The sequence below is a fragment of the Spinacia oleracea genome, chromosome 6, assembly GCF_020520425.1.
Source record: "Spinacia oleracea cultivar Varoflay chromosome 6, BTI_SOV_V1, whole genome shotgun sequence".
NCBI classification, from domain to species: Eukaryota; Viridiplantae; Streptophyta; class Magnoliopsida; order Caryophyllales; family Amaranthaceae; genus Spinacia; species Spinacia oleracea.
In genome coordinates, this window is record NC_079492.1 from 1756876 (window position 1) to 1777980 (window position 21105).

Consider the following 21105-nt stretch of genomic DNA (forward strand, 5'->3'; position numbering starts at 1 on the left):
TCTGTGTTCGTCAACACCCTTACCGGCGGAATCCTCAAAAATGGAATCACCATCAGAATATTCCCCAATAGCAATACCAACGTCGTCAGTAGCAGGCTCTTTACCAGGGCGGCGACCGCTAGTGCTAGCCGGTTGTTCTGGTGCCATCCTATCAGCCTGACCAAAAGAAACACCGAGGTTGCCAGTATTAGTTCCATACTGTCCATGGCCACTACCGGCGGAATCCAAAAATTCGCGATAAGAGCGAATGTGATACCGCACTGAAATAGGGGAGACATCTAAAGCGGCCTCGGTAGCCGGAGTAGGGCGTTCTTTAGATCGCGTTTCCCTTATCATTCGAGACCGCAGTTGATGTAGGGCAAAGCAACGCTCTCTCTCAGCCTGACTCAAACCCTCGTCATACACCTCACGAATGGCGGTTCGTCTTAAATTAGATTGAAAGTACGGCTCCTCCCGGGCCCAACTACAATTACTCTCTCGAGGAACACTCCAACCAGAAAACCCAGAAGGTTGAGAAGAAGGATTGTCCCCGCCCAAAGTTTTGGTCATTTTCGAGGCGGCGGGTAGTAAAAAGTAAAACACAACAAAGAAAAGCAAAAGCTAAGTAATCAAAGAGGAGCAGAAAAGAGGGGGGGGATACCTACGAATTTTCTGAAGTTTGAAATACAATGAACCACGTCAAAGAGAAACACAGAAAAAACCTACAAAAAACACAGAAACAAAGAAAAATCAACCACAAGGATAAGAGAGGGGAAGGAAAACCCAGAATTCAGCAACGAAAGGAAAAGAGGCTAAGAACCTTAGCAAGTACAAATCACCACAACAGCAAAGACTGGGTAAAACAGCAACGGAGTTCAACGCAAAACCGCAAGGGAAGAAAGAGAAATCGAAAATTCAAACGAAGTAAAAGTGGTTAAAAAAGTAAAGTCTCGAAGAAGTTTTGGGGTCTTATAGGTCAAAGAAGGGGGATGTGAAAGGTCATGCCCCTTAAGTCGAGCAGTTGAAGAGACAGTTACGATCGAAATCAACGGCCCAAAATAAGCACAAAAAATAAGGCACAGGATGAAGGCCACGTGGAGGAACGTGGCTAGCAATCTCCCGCCACTTGTAGGGAAAAAATTCGAAAAGCGGTAGTCATCTGAAGTATTCCCAAGGGGGCTAGTCGTCAGAATCTTTTACAAGGGGGCTAGTCGTCCAAACGGCAATTTCAAGGGGGCTAGTCGTCCAAACCTTTTACAAGGGGGCTAGTCGTCCAACCCTTTTTCAAGGGGGCTAGTCGTCAAAATCTTTTTCCAAGGGGGCCAGTCGTCCAAATATTTTTTCCAAAAGGACCTAGCAACAAAGTTATTCATTCAGAGCGAAGGCAGTCGTCAAACTGTTCGCGGTCTTTTCTCATAAACACTCGCAACACAGTCAGCACCTGCGCTTCACTCTGAGGGGGCTAGTTGTACCACCAGGTATCAAAATAATACTTATTTTTTCCCATTAAACTCAGAGCAAGCGCAACAATGGTCATATATGCGCTTACTCTGAGGGGGCTAGTTGTACGGGGTGTCCTACCGGCACCACCTGGTACCGGCAGAACTCCCCGTATGTAAACTTAACCTGCAGGTAACCTGGTCATCTTAGGTAAATATCCTCTACCGGCATTTTTGCAAGACAGCCTACCGGCATTATCATGAAGACAACCAACCAAGGGTCACTATCAACAGGTCGCTATCTAACTACAAGGGACCTACCAGATCGTACCCTTGGATTGGTCTATATAAGGAGCACCTCATTTATTGTTATGAGGTACACAAACACTTAAACACACTTCTTTCTTACTCCCTAATCATCTCTTAATCATCTCTTAATCTCTCAGTAATCTTACTTAAGCATCGGAGGGGGAATCCTCGAACCACCCCGAGGCTAGTTAATCCATTCTGTTGTGCAGATATCAACCGGCAATCTCGACAGGAATCCAGTATCCCACAGTCAACTGTTCTCATTCCACACCCGGGACAATTAGGAATCCAGTATCCCACAGTCAACTGTTCTCATTCCACACCCGGAACAACTACCTTTTGTTTGGAGTATGTAATTTGCTTCCTAATCATTTAATAATATTTTTTCCTTAAGTTTTTAAGATTGTATCAATTCAATATGTATGCTTTATATTTGTGAGACGAATGTGCTACGTATTTTGTTCATAAACCAAAAAATAGATTTTGCCACAAAATATGTAGGCAATTAAATAAAAAGATTGTTTATTTTCATTTTTACGCAAACCTTCTTATTTCTACATTATTTTTTTATTTTTAATAATTCTAAAAAGATTGTTTATTTACATTTCTAAGCAAACCTTCTTCTTATTGCATGCTAAATAAAAAAAATAAAAAATAATACCTTGTGAATTGTAATACTCCGTAGGTTAGAATCCTTTTAAATCTATTTTTTATGGGTTCTTTTAAAACGTTAATTGTACATCGTTTTTTCAAATTTAAAACAAAATCACATACATTTAGATTTAGTACTCCACTACTCTGTATCATGTTCGCTCACGAGTCACGAGGAGATATGTTATCTTTTTATTACCAAAACTCAAACTATTTTTTGCATTTTTTCATCTTCTAGCAGTTCTAGGGAACTATGGACGTAGTTATAAAAGGAAATAAATAAATACCGTATTTATTAAATTGTAAATATATACCGAGTAACTAATACGGAGTACTCCATACTTTATACACTTATACGTTCTCCCCACCAAAAATCAGTTATTCTTCTGCACATTTCGTCCGTTTCATCTCTCTCAATCAATTTTCTCTCTCCTCTCTCAAATCTGTCACACTCTTCCTGTGTGAGAGAGGGGGGAAGTTCTATTATTCTTCCCCTTTAACTTCCTTATTAAATAAGATTAAATTAAATAGGATTAACTCAAAATAATTAAGTTTTTTTCATAAATTTAAAGTGGGGGTTTTGCTTTTAGAAGAGGAGGAATAATTTTCTTTGCCTTGATTGAGCATTTAAGGCAATCCAAACATGCCCTTGTGAACAAAGATTCTATCTTTGTCTGCCTTACTATATACTCTACAGTCTAGATCATTCTTCTGGGAATTTCTTTTTAATTTTGGGGATTTTGAGGTCAATATTTCAGGGGAATTCACCCACAAGTAAGTTCACTTTACCCTTTATTTTTTGTTAATTTAGTATTTTATTTTTGTAGATGTTATAAAGATGCAGTATTTCAGCTGAATTTTGGAATTATTATGTGAGAAATGAAGAGATTTTGGAATTGTTTTTTAAATCTTCAACTTTTAATATGATTATATCTGCTGAAGTTTGGAAATTTTCTGTGGAATGATGAACTATTGATCCATAAATTTGCAGCAATAGTGTCTTTTTTTTCTCTTTTTTTATAATTTACTTGAAATGTGCAGAATTTGTGAAGAAATGGCACTTTTATATTTCTATTAGTTATTAGTTTGAATTATGCTTTTTTTGTTGTTGAAGTTTTTGTGTATTATTATGGTAAGTGCGGGGCCATGGGGGAACCCTAGATTTTGTAATTTGATGGGTAACTAAAAATATTCCGTATAATTTTGAAATTATTGTAAAACAACGAAAATTGTATGACTATTTGTGCAATTTGGCTTGAATTGATCAATTGGTCAGTTTATATTGGTTGTTAACCAAAATTTTGTTTCTCACTACTGCTGAAGTGCTGATTGATGATACGAAGAGAATGAAATTTATGCCAAAGGGTTTTAGATTGTTAGAATTATTTCGGGTGTATAGATAGCCACTAACGGAAGTGATGTAGACGGGATTTGAGATCAACATGACCTCCTTTTACAGGATGTGTTTTCATCCTTTCTGTTCTGTCTGATTTTGAGCACGAAATAGCTTTATTGTATGAATCAATACAATGACTAGTAGTATAGGAATTGGTTTCTGCAGATTTCATGTCACACACTTACATAATTTTGTTGGTTTTGAAGTGTACTTCTAGTTTAAGTATTAACAATTTTCTTTGAACTTTTGTTGATGTAGATTCAGTTATCGTGGGTGATATTTTCTAAAACACGCAGAGGAACATTTGTAGGAAGTGTCGAACGTTTGAAGGAAAAGAATGGCTTCTGTTCGTGATATAGGAGTTTCTGCTGGTTTCAATCTATTAAGTGCATTTGTGTTCTTGTTGGCATTCGCACTTTTGAGGATTCAACCTTTCAACGATAGAGTTTACTTTCCAAAATGGTACCTCAGGGGTTTAAGAAGCAGCCCGCTTCACACAGGAGCTTTTGTGAGCAAATTTGTCAACTTGGATTTCAAGTCATACTTGAATTTCTTAAATTGGATGCCAGATGCCATCAAGATGCCTGAATCCGAGCTCATTGAGCATGCTGGGTTGGATTCGGTGGTTTACTTGCGGATTTATTTGATAGGGTATGCACCAACTTTCACATTGACGATCTCCTATGACGATTCATGTTAGCTAACCCCAAATCATTTTGGGACTAAGCCTTTGTTGATGTTGTTGTTGTTGTATTTGTTGGTATTCACCAACTTATAGACATGTGTTTTCTCTGCATTCTGTTGTTCGTTGTAGCAGTATACCCAAGTGATATGGTTTGTCCAAGATGCGATGCAAGGGGGGGGGGGGGATTGATTTTATTTATCAGCTACTTTAAGTTAACTTTAGGTTTAATTCCGTTATATCCAAGAGTTCTGAAACAAATGTTGGGTAGGAGGTTGTATGAGATGGAGACAACATGTCTGTTTTTAACAAATCTTTTAAAAAAATTCCTTCTTTCTTGCATTTGAGCTGAATAAGAATGTTTAGATGGGTTTGAAGTCTCCTTAGAGGATATAAGTTCCTTGAAGTCAAAATGATTTAAAGTGAGCAATAGAACTTGATGTTTATGAGAGGTATATAGGATTTATAAGGAAGAAAGTGTCATTCATATATGTTCAAGATGATAGATGTTAACCAGTGGGTGAAGTTATCTAGGGTATTGAATTCTTGTTTTATGTAAACCTGCGTCTGTATTAATTTCTGTATTATTGCTAGTTTGAAGCAAAATTTACTTATTTTTTGCAGACTGAAGATTTTTGTCCCTGTTGCTGTGCTTTCTATGGTGGTTTTGTTTCCTGTCAATTATACAAATGATACGTTAGTATTATCCAAAGCAGTTTTCAGCGGCATTGATAAGCTGTCAGTTTCAAATATACCGCTTAAATCACCAAGGTTTGGATTTGGACCTCTCTTAAAAAGTTGGATTTTTTTGCTCCTTAAGATTAACTTTTTTTGTTAAATTACTTTGTAATTTTTCTTTGGCTACTTTCTATTATATTCCCTTGTTCTCAAATAAACTTTCTATTTGATTTTGACCTTTTGGGGGTCTCCAAGAACTACATATTATTGTTATTTATTTAAGTACTTGTGAAGACAAATTTAGGTGTACAGTTTTACTTTATAAACTGTAACTTGTAACATATTTATCAAACTTTGACCACAATAAGTTGAAGAGGAACTTTATTTGAGACACAGGAGTAGTATTCTATAATTAGGTTATAGAATGATGTATAATTATGTTGGACAGCGATCCATGCAATGAATCGATGATTTGGAATGGCTAACCTCTGCCAAATCATTCGATTCCAATTCCAACTAACAGTAGAGTTGCCCAACAGTTCCTAAGATTGTTAACAAAAACAGTCTGCGTACTGTCTTTGTTCACCACGCCGTTGGTTGTTTTAATTTTCAGGTTTTGGGCTCATATATTGGTGCAATATGCCGTTACTTTTTGGTCATGCTATGTTCTGTTTAAGGAGTATGCAAGGGTTACAGCAATGCGGCTGCAATTTATGGCATCAGAAAGACGTCGTCCTGATCAATTTACTGTAAGATCATTTTTTGTTTAGATAAATTTTTTAGCTGTTGGCCTTTTTTACTGTGTGCCATGATGTGGATTATATAGATGTGTACCATGTATATGATGGTAAAGGATTAGACTATTATGTTTAGCAAATTTCAGTTTCTTGCAATTCAATTCCAAGTTTTTAACTTATGTTAATAATACACCCCTGTGCCCAGTTCTCTACAGTTGTAGTGAGGCTTCTGTCACTATGAAGCTTAAATTGGGAATTAATTCGACATTTGATTATTTGATATAGTTACTGTAGACTTCTGTAGTTGACCCTTTTTTTTGTTTTCATATATATATATATATATATGGTAAGAAATACCCTCACCCAAGGGAAAAGAACCAAGGGGAAGCATACTGTCTAGGAAGGGCTTCCTACCCTTAGCCTCCATAAAACTATTTGAAACCAAAACAAACAGTACAAAACCAACTTACAAAAGAAATAACCAATCATTATCCTTCCTTGACATAGACCGATAATCAATGCACTTGACTTTCGTCGTCACCTCAAACTTCACTAGTTTAATGATCGCCTCAATAATAGGAATTCTGCAGTTCCACAATGCATCATTTCTGGACAGCCAAACTCTATAACAGCAAGCAAGAGCACCAAATATAGTTTTATTCTGGAATCTAGAAAGCAAGTTATGCTTGTCAAACCATTTCCAAATTCTGAAATACTCCAAGTGTGGGTAGTCAACCTTAACCAATGTAAAACCTGCCTCAAACAATTCATACTAAAACAACTCTCAAAGAAATCGTGCAGTTATTATCACTACTAACACCAAAAGAAGCTAAACGAGATCTCGTGCTAAGCTTCTGGTGCATAACTAACCAACAACTAAAAGCATGTTTAGGAACAATAGTTGAACTAGTTGTAAACTAAAATTTGTGTAACGGTGATTCTTTGAGCATTGAATAAAATGGATGATAGATGTAATGTTAATACTGTAGACTGTATTGTGATTCTAATGGATTACTAATTTCCATTTTGAAAGAAAAAGAAAAGAAAAGGACTGTAGAACATTATGTTAATAGTGTATGCTTGCATTATGAAAGGAAATGTAAAGGAAGATACAGGGAAATAAATGATTTAACTATTAGACGTGAGATGACTGTTGATCATTCAAGCACAATCCGTGTATTTGACTATGTAACTTGAACTACTTATTCCATCAATCTTCCTTTTCTGCTGATAATATCTTGATTGATTTTTTCACAGGTCCTTGCACGAAATATTCCCCCAGATGCTGATGAATCAATTAGTGAGCTTGTGGAGCACTTTTTCCTAGTCAATCACCCCGATCATTATCTCACACATCAGGTCAGGCATCCTTAATATCAGGTTTCCTTCTATTTTTATTGAACTAAGGTGTGTGGCCTAGGCGATTCCCTGGGTTTTGTACTTATATTGTAGTTGTACACATGTTGATTAGGCGAGTTTGACTTGTATATTTTTTTTTATATTTATCTTGAAATACTTTATACATTTCATACAATTCCAAGAGGAGTAGGCTTTTATGTTTTGGGTTGAGTCACTTTGAGTGAAAGAACATGAAGCCGATAATGTAGGAAATTTTCTGAAATCGATAGTTTAGTCTAGTCAATGGGCACTAATTATGCTTCGGTTTTGAGCCGGCTAATTTGAGTATGGTTTTATACTTTTGTATGTTGAAGACTTGAAGTATTGGTCCTTCTTTGGGAATAAGACTTCAATCTCCATGATCATCAATCATTATTGACTATGAAATTTCTGACCCCTTTTGTTTGTTGGTTTTATAGAGGTGTTAACTTCGTGTATTTATTAGGTGTTTTAGACTAGCAAGAGTGCTTGGACTTTTTGGTAGTGTACAGAAACTTGGTTTTATGAATCTTATCACCCTATTGTTTAGTGACTGAAGTTTGATCCGTCAAAGTTAATTATCAATGCTCATAAGGAGACATTTATGCAATTTCAGGTGGTTCATAATGCAAATAAGCTGTCAGATTTGGTTGAAGAGAAGAAAAAGAAGCAAAATTCGTTGGTTTACTACGAACTGAAGTTTTCTAGAAACCAAAATCAACGGCCCACGACGAAGGTACTTATTCTGCAACATGTTATACTTTAAAAGTTTTTTTTTATATAGAAATTCTTTCAAAGACTAATATTTTTGATACAAAAGTGAAGGCGGACAGCAGCCTGCAGGGGTTTCTATAGCACACGTCTAATGCAAACTCTTTTCCTGATATCGCAGACTGGATTTCTTGGCCTATGTGGACAACGAGTTGATGCCATAGAATATTATACTGCTGAAATTGAGAGACTAAACAAAGAAGTGCGTTCCCCTTTTTTTCTTTTTCTGGTCTTTTTGTTTGTCTAATATGTATTACACAGATATTGATTTTAACTCAAGCTCTTCATTATCTACAAGAAGAAATAATCTTAACTAAGGATTAGTGTTTACCTAATTGCCTTTTCCATTATATATCTGGTAACTTGAACAGAATTCTCATTGTGCTCGTCCATGTTTTATTTTGTAGCATAAGTTTTTATAAGTCGGTTTAAAATGATAAAAGTGTCCTATATTTTCATGGAGTTGACTGATTATAATCTCTTCATGCCAGATTGCTGAAGAAAGAGAGAGAGCTGAACACGATCCAAAGTCTATCATGCCAGCTGCTTTTGTCTCCTTTAAGACTCGATGGGGTGCTGCTGTTTGTGCACAGACGCATCAAACCAGAAATCCAACAATTTGGTTGACTGATTGGGCCCCAGAGCCACGCGATGTGTACTGGCCCAACCTAGCTATTCCGTACGTTCATCTCAGCGTCCGAAGGCTGATGATGTCTGTTGCGTTTTTCTTTCTGACATTTTTCTTCATGGTTCCAATTGCCATAGTACAATCACTGGCAAGCATTGAGGGGATTCAGAAATATGCTCCATTTTTAAACTTTATTGTAGAGAAGTAAGTCTGTTTGGTCTTGGATTCAATTATTTCTGTAAATATATTTTATTTGATTTAAAGCATATTGAAAGAAGAGATTACATCTGTTTTAAAAGAAAACAGTTTCTTAATTCAAACTAGCTTGACGCCTTGACATAGATGCAGTCACTGATGAAAAGAGCTTAGAAAATAAGGGAAGTTTCCTTGACAACGTTGGTCTGTTGCTACTTGCTCATTGTGAAGTGTGTAATCTTAGAATTTCCTTGTATACTTCTCTTGTTGGGTTTCTAAATTTTATTGCTGGAATTGCAGGATAAATTGTTTCTAGCTAATCTAGTTTGTTTTTGAAACTCTGCATCAGTCAACATTTCTTTTCTTCTTATAGTAGTTTTCTCTTGAACACTCAATAAAATGAATGGTACCATGCATGATGCATAGTGAATTAATGTCAAAGATCTTTGATTTTGTATCTTTGATTAAGAAAGAATGTTGATTTTGTATCCTTTATTTCTTCCTCACTGATTAGTCAAAGTATTCACCATGCAGCCCTTTTATTAAGGCATTCCTTTCAGGCTTCCTACCTGGACTTGTTTTGAAGCTTTTCCTGATCTTCCTGCCAGCAATATTAATGATGATGTCCAAATTTGAAGGCTATGAAGCATTGTCAATTCTAGAACGAAGATCAGCTTCAAGATATTATATGTTCAATTTTGTCAATGTTTTCCTTGTTAGTGTTGTAGCTGGGTCGGCAATGACGCAACTTGATACATTCCTTAAATCGCCACCAAACAAGTATGTCACTTCCACTCTATGCTTTGACCTACTTGTTTATATGTTGTACCTTGTGCAGGATATCATGACTAATTTAAGTTTCTGGATTGCTGAGTCTGTTTAGAATCATGATAGAAATCTCAAGTCTGTTTGTGGATCTAACAGTTTCTGTTTTGAAATCATTGAGTATTCATGCTCAAATATTTCAATAAGTACCTGATTTTTGAAGTGTAAATATTGATGACTTGAGGTGAACTTTGCTGTTCAGTTAAATTGAAAATTGGGCTTAGTGTTGTTTGGTTGGCATACAAAAAATATGGTAAGTTAGAATTCCTAGGAATTGCAAAGTATGTGAGTTGTTTGGTTGACGAAATTTTGGTGAAATGGGGGGAGTGAAACCTCCCACAAAAGGGGGGAATTTCAATGGGAAGTTACTTCCCACATTATTAACCAAACAAGTTTTGGAAATTATCATGAATTTAAACTCATTTCCTATGATTTTATATTTCATGGGAAATTCTACTTCCTATGTGAACCAAACTACACCTTAGTCTGTTCTGCAAATAAGGAAAGGCATTCCACGTACAAGCCCATATGATTTTTTTTTTCTTTCCCAAAACCAATTGGCAACTGGAGTATTTCATTAGTAGTTTAGTAACACTTGTGCATTGAGTGACTAACTAACACTTGTGCTCGTAGTGGAATCTCGATCTTAAAACCTTTTGCTTTTGGTTTGTTCTGGTGCATTTATGCCTTTTCCAGTTTGTATTAACTTTTTTAAAATCTTTTTCTAAAATAGGGTTGTCTAAATACTTGGAAAAGCAGGGAACACGTCTTTCTAGCAGTCTTTTCCTCTTTATTTTTTTTTGACACAAAATAGGAGATTACATTACATTAGGCCTAAAAGCCGCAAAAAGTGGCACAAAGCCAAAGTTTATGGATGAACAGCAGAGTTCCTATAGGACCATAAATGCGTTTATGGATGAACAGCAGAGTTCCTATAGGACCATAAATGCTTTGGCAATTTTATTATTGAAACTTCCTATGATTGTTACAGATTTCTGATTGCTTTATGTGGTTTGTTTTTAATAATAGTCATGCAGTTTGTGCCTTGAGATTATGTGATAAAGTTTTATACTTTTGAATTGACAGGATCTTTGAGATAATTGGTATAGCAATTCCGTTGAAAGCAACTTTCTTTATAACTTACGTTATGATTGATGGATGGGCTGGTGTTGCTGGTGAGATCCTGAGATTGAAACCTTTGATTATATACCACTTGAAGAATTGGTTTATGGTGAAAACTGAGAAGGACAGGGAAGAAGCCATGGATGCAGGAAGCATCGGGTTTAACACGGGAGAACCTCAAATACAATTATACATATTGTTGGCCTTTGTTTATGCTGTCGTTACTCCAATTATACTTCCTTTCATTTTGGTCTTCTTCGGCTTCTCTTATCTTGTCTACAGACATCAGGTAACTAATTTTAATTAATTTTTAAATGAGATAGGAAGAACAACAATCCAAATCAAAATAATAAAAAGGACAAATTGTTTTTTACCCCCTAAAAACTAAAACTTGTATTTTACCACCTAAAAGAAAATTAAAATTTGTTTTTTACCACTTGAAAACGGGAAAAAGATGAAATCATTATGTAAGGCTTACTAATTCAATTTCCCTCCAATTTTATACACTCCCTCTGCGATTTTCTTTAACTCCTTCACCCTCCTCTCTTCATTTCAATTGAGTTTTGTTAATTTTGTGAATTAATCATTAATGAGAGAAAAAATCATGTGAATTCATAAAAAGAATGAAGTAGGGTAAGAGAAGGGAGTTAAATACATGAAATCGTGGAAAAAGATAAAATATTAGATATATCACCGTTATTGTGGCCCTCCATATAACGGTTTTATCAATTTTTTCCATTTTTAGGTGGTAAAAAACAAGGTTTAAACAAAAATAATAAAAATATTTCTACATATTTCTTCAGATTTATTGTTTTTCTACAGATTTCCATAGTTTTACTTTTCCTCACATTTTTCCAAGTTAACTTGGTTCCCGAACACAACAGTGTAATTGTAATTTATTTGTAAATGAGATAGGAAGAACAAGTATCCAAATCAAAAATAATAAAAAATAATAATCTTGTTTTTTGGTTGCAGATCATAAACGTTTACAACCAAGAGTATGAAAGTGCTGCTGCATTCTGGCCTGCTGTCCATGGAAGAATTGTTACAGCAATGGTTTTCTCTCAGTTGCTTCTGATGGGATTGATGAGCACAAAGGAAGCTGCTTCATCAACACCGTTTCTCATTATACTTCCAATTATTACTATATGGTTTCATAAGTTCTGCAAGGGTCGATTTGAGCCTGCATTCAAGACTTATCCTCTACAGGTCAGTCACAGAACGTACAACCTGATAATCATCATTTAATCAATTACACTAGTTTCTCTTAGGCTCCGTTTGGAAGGGTGTAAAACGTTTTCATGAAAAACGATTTTCCCCTTTTCAATCATTTTACGGTGTTTGGTTTGACAAGGGTTGGAAAACAATTTTCCATAACTCCCTCTAAGGTGGAAAACATTTCCTCCTTACCTCCCTCTCCCTTCTTCCCCTTAATCTTTACCATCTTCTCCCATTTTCTTTCAAGGAATCAAACAAAGGAAAACTAGTTTGGATTTGTGTTTTCTGCTGGAAAATGTTTTCCATGGAAACTCATTTTGCACTGCAAACGTTTTACACCAAACCAAACGGAGCCTTAATGTACTTGGATGTTTGGAGTCAGCATTTATCACCTCTTCTTATTGTAACATGTTCTTGGATTTTCAGGAAGCAATGATGAAAGACACTCTAGAACGTGCAAGGGATCCGAACTTCAACTTGAAAGGATACCTTCAGAGTGCGTACATACATCCCGTGTTTAAAGATGATGATGAAGATGACAACGATGTGCAGAACAAGTTGGAGATGGAAACGGAGCTTGTTCCAACTAGACGCCAGTCAAGAAGAAACACTCCAGTGCCAAGCAAAATGAGCTACGCGTCTTCACCTTCTCCATCATCTAAACATATGGACCTATGAATTAAGATTGCAAAAATTGAATCATAGCATTTTAGGGAAATTAATTTGTGCAGGCAAATAGCAGGTCTATATATGTCTCTTTAAAGAGAGAATGTAGTATGATAGATCAATGTTTATGGTTCTATATCGTTGTTACTTGTTCCCTCGTGTATAAAGCACCGACTTTTTTTTGCATGTAAATTGTTTTCAGGTGTTTTATTCTATGAATGTCAAAGGCTCAAAGCCTACTTCTTAATTCAACCTGGTATTTTTGTACTTTCTGGAATTGAATTTATTTACAGGTTTGCTCAACATTGAGCCCTTACCCTTTTTCAGAGGCATCCAATGCCTTTTGTAGCATTGATAATAAGTAGGTTGTCGCCTTCCATCAAAAGTTTCCTTATATTATTTCGGTTATGAAAACTTGGGAGGTGCTAAGGTTGAAATTACAAGAGGAAATCACACTGCCATAGCTATCTCCCTTATGATAATTCCAGAACTAGCTGAAGTAGTCTTGTAGGAGCCGTTGAAATTGCGTTTGAAGGTGCCCGGAGCAGGAGGGTACCAATGAACTACCAAAGGTGGAGATTGAGGGTGAGATGTGTAACAATGTAAGTGTGTAAGGTGAAAGGGGTGCCTTTAAGCCGATGGAAGTCTATCTGAAGGTGGAGTTGCCATTCCTGATAGTTGAAGTTAGCCTTGTACACTTTGTATGGATTGAAAGACGCATTTGTTGAAAATGCGGTCATTTCTTTCTTTCCATAGCGCCCAAGTGGCAGAAATGAATTTGCAAATTGCTAATGGGTGTTTTCTAAGTACTTTGATGGAATCAAAGAAGTCATGAGAGACTGAAGAGTAGTCAAGCCAGATTTTGGTTATGTGAATCCCAAAATTTAGAAGTAGTTGGACATGACATTGTAGAAAAAGGTGGTTGATTGTTTCGATGTATATATTGCATAAGAGACATACATCAAAAGGTTAATGTTTCTTTTAAACAAGGTATGAACTGTATTTGTACTTCGTATTAATTATCAAACTAGTATGGGCCCATGCTAATGCACGCGATTTCTACAAAATTAGAAAGTAAATAAAATAGTGCATTATATTTGAAACTCTTACTCTTTACATTATAATGGTAATAACACAAATATAGAGTAGTTATGAAATTAATAAATCAGGATATATCTATGTTGGTCTATATGAGATTTTTTTTTTTACTGGTGTTAGACAATTGAAATGTTGTTAGATGCCTAAGATAAATTGTCAATTAGTTATAATAATATTTTTTTTTCCATTCTTGATTGAAGCATTAAAGTTGTGAATTGATTAGTTGCCTTTTGAGTAGGTATGACAAGGCCATTGACGTGGCATGGGTGAGAAAAAAGTATTGGGGGGTTTGCTCACCTCTCATTAACCATCACTTTGCTTTAATTATATACATAAGCAAATGTATATTGTTAGGTGCACAATAGAAATTCTACGTCCTAACTTCTTTCTTTAGTATTCATGGATTAATAATTATGATTCTATCCGGCCCTATTTCTGATCGGTTAGAGATGTTTGATTTATTTTATAATTCTTTAAAAGATGTGATGAAAGTTATGCACAAAAATTCTCCTATAAACATAAAAACAGAATTATTATGTGCCTCCAAGGTATTTTACTGCCCATTTACATTCCCTCTTATATTTTCTCCTCACATAATTATTTTTTTGTTAATATTTTCTCGAAAACCCACTGTTAAAAATTCTTGGAAAGTAATTCCGAACAAATAAAAAACACTTAATAAAAGTTACATGCATGACCCTTGTACGGAATAGTTACATTTTAGTTCAGCCCAAATCAATGAATGGGCTGAAACTCCGGCCCATTTTCACAGAACCCAAACAACATTATTAATATAACACCATCATCAACAACAACAAACCCTAACCTCCCAAAACCCCAACCCTAGTCTCCTCATTCTCCGCAGAGCAACAGCGGCAACAGCAGCAGCAACCATGGGTACATCTCCTTCCTTCTCCTCTCTCGTTCTCCCTTCTACATTTCCGATAATTTGAAGATAACGATGTTCACTTTGGTACTGAATTTGGTGTTTTTTGTGGATGATTTGCAGGTGCGTACAAGTATATGCAAGAGCTATGGAGGAAGAAACAATCCGATGTGATGAGGTTCACACAAAGAGTCAGGTGCTGGGAGTATCGTCAGCTTCCTTCCATTGTCCGTGTCACTCACCCTACTCGCCCTGACAAAGCTCGCCGTCTTGGGTACAAGGCCAAGCAGGTTTATCTCTTTTCCTTTTTTTAGTTAAATTATTCAGTTTTTCTGTGATTTTGTTTTGTTTGGTTTGATTGATTGAATTTCCGATGTATTTTTGTGTGGATCTTTTGTTTTTTCACTGGGTTGGTATTATTTTGTATTGGATGCGTGTTTGTTTTTGAATTGTTGATTTAAAATGTTGGATTTTAGCTGGTTTTTTTTGAGTGGAAATGATGTTATTTGAAGGAGATATAACTTTTTAAGGTTGGATTAGTGTTCAACATAGCTTGATTCTTGCTGTAAATAATGAATTTGAAATAAGGTGTTCTTAATACTAATTCATGATTGTATTAGTTTCAATTTGAGTGAGGTTGGCGTAAATTTGAAGGATTGAATTTTTTCCGGTGGCTACTTTGTCGTAGAAATTAGGGTTTTTTTGTTGAATGGTGCGGTGCCCAATGAGACCGATTTGTCTTATAGCTGCATTTTAAACAATCAGTGTTCTTTTTGTTGATATGGGGAAGGTGCATTGAAAGAACTCCTAAGTTATACAGTTCATCTTTGAGAGTTAAGTTAGTGGTTTACCAATGTAACCCTTAGGATTGGATTTTGTGGCTCTGTATAGGAGCTGTTTGTCTCTCTTTGTTTGTTGGGTTTTTGCTGTGGTAATAATTCATGCACTGAATGTATCACTTGTTGTCCCATTCCTTTCTTATGGAGATGAACATTATAGGGTAATTGTTACAAGATACCAGTTGTAATTGAGTTATATCTTGCACCTTGCAACACTCTAGTATCTGCACAATGGCATAATTGCTTTAGCTAGATTGATTAGAACATTTATCTTACATGACAGCATTTGGATGAATAATGGACAAATATATTGTTTTCATTTGAGTATGAGCAAGGGGTGTGTTGGCTTTTGTCATTTATTCATGAATTTGGTTGCTTTTCTTTTATTTGAATGCTGTAGTCTGTTTTCTGTTAACTACATCAATATTCATTACATTTTTTCCCCACAACTGTAGGGTTTTGTTGTTTACCGTGTCCGTGTGAGGAGAGGTGGTCGCAAGAGGCCCGTACCAAAGGGTATCGTCTACGGTAAGCCCACCAACCAGGGAGTTACTCAATTGAAGTTCCAGCGTAGTAAGAGGTCAGTTGCTGAGGAGCGTGCTGGTCGCAAATTGGGTGGTCTTAGGGTCCTCAATTCATACTGGGTCAATGAGGTTTGTTCCTAACTAGTTAATTCTCATACCTTACAGCATGCTGTTCTAAATGTATCCGAAGTAAACCACTTTATCGATCTTTAAGTTTTAGGTCACTGTTAATCCAGAGCTGTCTTTTCTGTTTTTTCTTTTGCCTTCACTCTATGAATTAGTTTCTTGGTAGTTATTGCTTAAAAATTTCCTCATTTTCCCTATTATCAGGGTTCATTACTTCATTTTACTTACAAAAAGATATGATTCTGCATTTAAGGCTCCTTTTGTTAGGGTGTAAAATCTTTTTATGGAAAATGATTTTCCCCTTTACAATCATTTTACGTTTGGTTTGGCAAGGGCTTGAAAACAATTTTCTATAACAACCTCGCAGAAATTTTCCATTTGAAAGGGAGGAAAATACTTTTTCACCTTACCTCCCTCTCCTTCTTCCCCTCAATCTTCACCATCTTCTCCCATTTTCTTTCAAAGAACCAAACAAAGAATTACTAGTTTGAAATTGTATTTTCCCTTTAAAACTGTTTTACACCAAACCAAACGGAGCCTAAGTATCCCTTTTTCTCCCTACTCTTTTCTTAATTTCTGATAATGTCATTTTCACTTCTATGAAAATCTATTGTTTAATAGAGGAAACACTACCAAATATGAGTTCTTAACTGATAAATTGCTTTGTGAATTACTGATATAAACTTGCAAAAATTGTGTAAATGGCCTTTGTTTACAGGATTCCACCTACAAGTACTTTGAAGTCATTCTCGTTGACACAGCACACAATGCTATCAGGAATGACCCAAGAGTCAACTGGATCTGCAACCCGGTTCACAAGCACAGAGAGCTTCGTGGTCTTACCTCTGCTGGTAAGAAGTACAGAGGTCTCCGCGGCAGAGGTCACAGACACCACAAGGCAAGGCCTTCTCGCCGTGCAACCTGGAAGAGGAACCAAACACTCTCTCTCCGCCGTTACCGATAGATTTTATCATCTCTTCACCTTTTGTTATCAGATACTACTGGTCATTTGGAGTACTGCTTAGTTGTGTTGAATTTAATCTTATTGAGGCTTAAGACTTATCAATGGTTTTGGAAATTTTGTTTCAGGAAATATGTTTGATATCTTTCTTAATCTAGTGTCTGCACTCTGCATTATCTTATTCGAGTAATGGATTTTTACTATTTTACTGTCTTTTATGGTAAAAGATGCACTTAATATGTTCAGAGAGATTACTTCGTATCTAATTTGAAGTTTAGGTGTTGATTGAAATTATTTAATTTTCCGAATTACAGATGTTGCCGGTTTGAGAAGTTGGTATTGTTCATGCCAAACACCCGTAAACAACAAAATGAGTAGGAAAACCAAGATAAATGTGATCTGATCAAAATATTCAAAAGAATAGAGCTTTGGTTTATCAAACCGTGTATATGTCCTTGCAATTGCATGGTTTAATTAAGAACAAAGTATAATACTGCCGTAAATGAGAACTGACTGAGGAGGATTTTATGTGTGTCCAACCTTGTAATAGTCATCTGTTAAATTCGATTGAACCGTGGTTATTTAGGAGTTACCTTTGAGTGAATGTCCTAATATATTTTTTTTCGTAAGGTAAGGAAAAAAGGAGAGACTCTTATTTAGGAGTTACCTTTGAGTGAATGTCCTAATATATTTCTCTTTTTTTTTTGTAAGGTAAGGAAAAAGGATAGACTTTGAGTCTCTCCGCTCGATGGTTACACCTAAGTGTTTATTTATTTTTTGATAAGGAAACCGTAGGTGAAATTACAATGACTTTGAGCTAATAAAATACCTGTAGAACAGACCGTAGTTTCGATGGTTACACCCAAGTAATCATCAGATACAATCTTTTTTAAGGACCTGACTACTACTGTTCTGAATGTACATTGAATCTTGGACAACCTATTCTACACTAGCAATACAATACGCCGCTCTGTTTACTACTCTGTATATATGCTTGATGTTGACAGAGAAAAAATACAGCAAAAGTGTCTTGATATCTTCCTTGATATAATCCAAAAAAAAAATTAGTTAACCATACAATTGTACAGGTACTATACATTACTCTGTATGTTGTAAAATTTAACTCAAAACAACTTGGGCTTTGTTTATTAGTGTTCATGGGTTAGATTCCAACTCAACATCAATTTCTTTTTGGGCTGGCTTACCAATTACTAGCTTACCACTAGTTTTGGGCTTCTGGCAGCCTCATGCGCAACACGTGACAAAACAATCGGAAATTGACACGTCACGAATACAAAAGTACTCCCTCCGTCCCTTAATACTCGCACCGCTTTTCTTTTCGGGCCGTCCCTTAATACTTGCACCGCTTCTATAAAAAGAAATATTTACCAATATTATATTATTTCTCACACTTACCTACTCTCTACAAAAAATCATTTAAAAATCCACACCCCTCACTCATCACTCCCCACCCCTTATACGTTTCCCACTAACTATATTAAAAAAAATACCCCACTATCAACTAACACCCATTAAATTAATAAGTCAATTCAATGTCTTAAACTCCGCACCGGTCAAACCGGTGCGAGTATTAAGGGACGGAGGGAGTATTGAACAACAAAGATGTTGAACTGACAAGAAACTGACCTGAACATGCTATTTTAGATCAATTTGTTATAGTATAATCTACACATCGTAAACTGTGGTGGAATCCTTAAATCGGAATGTCATTATTTAATCCTTGTTATTTACTTTTTCTAATAAATACAAGGCATGAACGCAAATTGGTTGGTAAGTTGACCACCCTTTTCTCATAGTGGCATTGCTAATGGTCGTAAACCACACGAAATGAAACTAAACACGACATATTTGTAAGCTCTAGACTCTAATTACTCCCTCCGTCCCGGAATACTTGACTTATTTTCCTTATCGGGTCGTCCCTTAATACTTGACCTGTTTCTAAAAATGGAAATATTCTAACAATATTATATTATTTCTCACTCCACCCCTATTAACCCACCTACCCCCTACTCCATACAAAAAATAATTAAAAATTCAACCTCTACTCTCCCCCAACCCCACCTCTTAACCCACCTTCCACTAACTACATTAAAATAATACCCCACTATCAACTACTACCTATTAAATTAAATAAGTCAATTCAAGTACCTTAAACTCTGTACCGGTCAAACCGGGTCGAGTATTCCGAGACGGAGGGAGTACCACTTACAAGCTTACCACCACACACAAGATTTCATGTTGGTATAAAATCAATCGGATACTTCGTTGTTCGATCCTAAACTATATTTAAGGCTACAGAATCATGAAATATTATGACCTTTAAATAGTGTACTACAGAGTATATTTTTATTTTTTGACGTAAAAATTGCGTACTATAGATACAATCTGGAAATATGCAAGATCAACAGTTTACATAGAATATTTTTGTAATATAAAGTAATGTTATAAGTGGAAGTATTCTTATTCTTTGGACTTGCAAACGATATTGCGAATTCTTCTTTAAAATATTCCAAATGCCCCCTCTTAAAACTTGATATTATATGAAGAAAAAAAGTATACTCTAATTTTAGGCATCCCCGTAAATCAAACTCTAATTAAATATAAGTATTAAAATTCTGTTAGGTTTACAATTACTACATTGATTTCATAATGATTTGCCATTATAATCTTTCAACTTGGACGATTTATTTTCGGAGCCTAAATTTGCTCCATTTATTTCATTGATCCTAGCCAAAAGGTTGAATATGCACCATTTATTTAGTCCATTATATATCAAACTTGAAATAATTCCTATTATTAGAAAATAAAATAAAAATCGCATTACTTTCCATCAAAAAATAAAATAAAAAAAAAAAAAATTGCCTTTTTTAAAACGGCAAGTTCTTGGAAAATTACAATTTGGACCTAAGAGTAGAATTTTCTTATGTGTGATAATGTTGATTATTGAGTTGTTGACCATAAATATAGGCCACTTTGTCCAAGTCAATTCTTTGTCTTTAGAAAATACGGAGTAAATGTTTTGCTCCAATGTGCAACTTGAATAATAATAATAAAAAAAAAAAAAAAAAAAATACGTGCAACTTGAATAAAGTTGTGGAATATGATTGCTAGTCTCGAAGTTGAGGGGGAAGGTGATAATTACTCATCAAATTAAATATTCCAACTTGCTTAGTCTTTTAATTATATTAATCGTGATCATGTTTTTAGAGAAGCTAATGAATTAACTCATGTGATCGCTTACTAAAGTCTTACTCCGTATAAAATACTCTAATAAAGTGTGGGTGAGGGCTATCACTATCATAATACGATTGAGATATTCAGATTTTGTTTGACATTTAATAAGAAATAAACTTGTTGGCTTTCTATCATAAAATTAAATTAAATTTTGGTTTACCCCTAACCAAAATCCTTAACAATTAAGAGTAACATTTAACTTTTATTTTTTCGAATTATATAGGTTGTGTTTTGTTCACGTTATAAAATAAATTCATACAGTGATATATTCTCACTAATAATTTCTTTATTTTAATCAATACGGTACAAATATTATTCGGGTCTGAATTTCTTTCTTTCTTTTTAAAGGGAAAAGTACACAAACATAATGATAGTTTTCTCTTAACACTATGTATAATTTATCTAAAGAAATAAAATAAGAAGTTTTACTATTTACATGTGGGTCTATACCTTGGTGGGTCAGAATGTAGTGATCAGTAGATGCGACATAGTCTGCTGCATGATTAATTTCTCGATAGTTATTGCATTTCCTATTTTGTACTCCTTGATATGCTCCCAAAATCCAACACAACTTTAAGTCACTCTTTCCAAAAATAAACAAGGCAAAAAAATATTCTTCTTTTTTCCATTATAAGCAATTGACAATAAATCTTAAACTTTCTCGATCTAAACTCACTCCAAAAATAACTCAACCTAGATACTGCCTCCGTTCTTTGTTATATATCCACTTTTCAAACAGAGGT

General features: G+C 35.3%; 2 protein-coding genes across 2 annotated transcripts; both read left to right on the top strand.

Annotated features, from left to right (window-relative positions):
* Window positions 1–2721: 2721 nt before the first annotated feature.
* LOC110776889 (protein OSCA1) lies at window positions 2722–12940 on the top strand. Its single transcript, XM_021981453.2, has 12 exons — window positions 2722–3152; window positions 4033–4425; window positions 5081–5227; window positions 5748–5883; window positions 7129–7230; window positions 7865–7984; window positions 8141–8221; window positions 8511–8851; window positions 9377–9622; window positions 10754–11078; window positions 11765–11998; window positions 12434–12940. The coding sequence occupies exons 2-12, from the start codon at window positions 4112–4114 to the stop codon at window positions 12683–12685; spliced, it is 2298 nt and encodes a 765-aa protein (XP_021837145.1). The 5' UTR covers window positions 2722–3152; window positions 4033–4111; the 3' UTR covers window positions 12686–12940.
* Window positions 12941–14516: 1576 nt separating this feature from the next.
* Window positions 14517–17320, top strand: LOC110776885 (60S ribosomal protein L15). The gene is made up of 4 exons (XM_021981450.2): window positions 14517–14668; window positions 14781–14947; window positions 15952–16149; window positions 16865–17320. The coding sequence occupies exons 1-4, from the start codon at window positions 14665–14667 to the stop codon at window positions 17108–17110; spliced, it is 615 nt and encodes a 204-aa protein (XP_021837142.1). The 5' UTR covers window positions 14517–14664; the 3' UTR covers window positions 17111–17320.
* The last annotated feature ends 3785 nt before the right edge of the window (window positions 17321–21105 follow it).

Bases quoted from the DNA above. Each gene is read 5' to 3' on its own strand.
- LOC110776885 (XM_021981450.2), top strand. The intron at 14,948-15,951 runs GTTTATCTCTTT...CCACAACTGTAG, and splicing joins TTGGGTACAAGGCCAAGCAG to GGTTTTGTTGTTTACCGTGT. The intron at 16,150-16,864 runs GTTTGTTCCTAA...CTTTGTTTACAG, and splicing joins ATTCATACTGGGTCAATGAG to GATTCCACCTACAAGTACTT.
- LOC110776889 (XM_021981453.2), top strand. From the start codon at position 4,112: ATGGCTTCTGTTCGTGATATAGGAGTTTCTGCTGGTTTCAATCTATTA. The intron at 8,852-9,376 runs GTAAGTCTGTTT...TTCACCATGCAG, and splicing joins TTAAACTTTATTGTAGAGAA to CCCTTTTATTAAGGCATTCC. The intron at 9,623-10,753 runs GTATGTCACTTC...TTGAATTGACAG, and splicing joins CTTAAATCGCCACCAAACAA to GATCTTTGAGATAATTGGTA.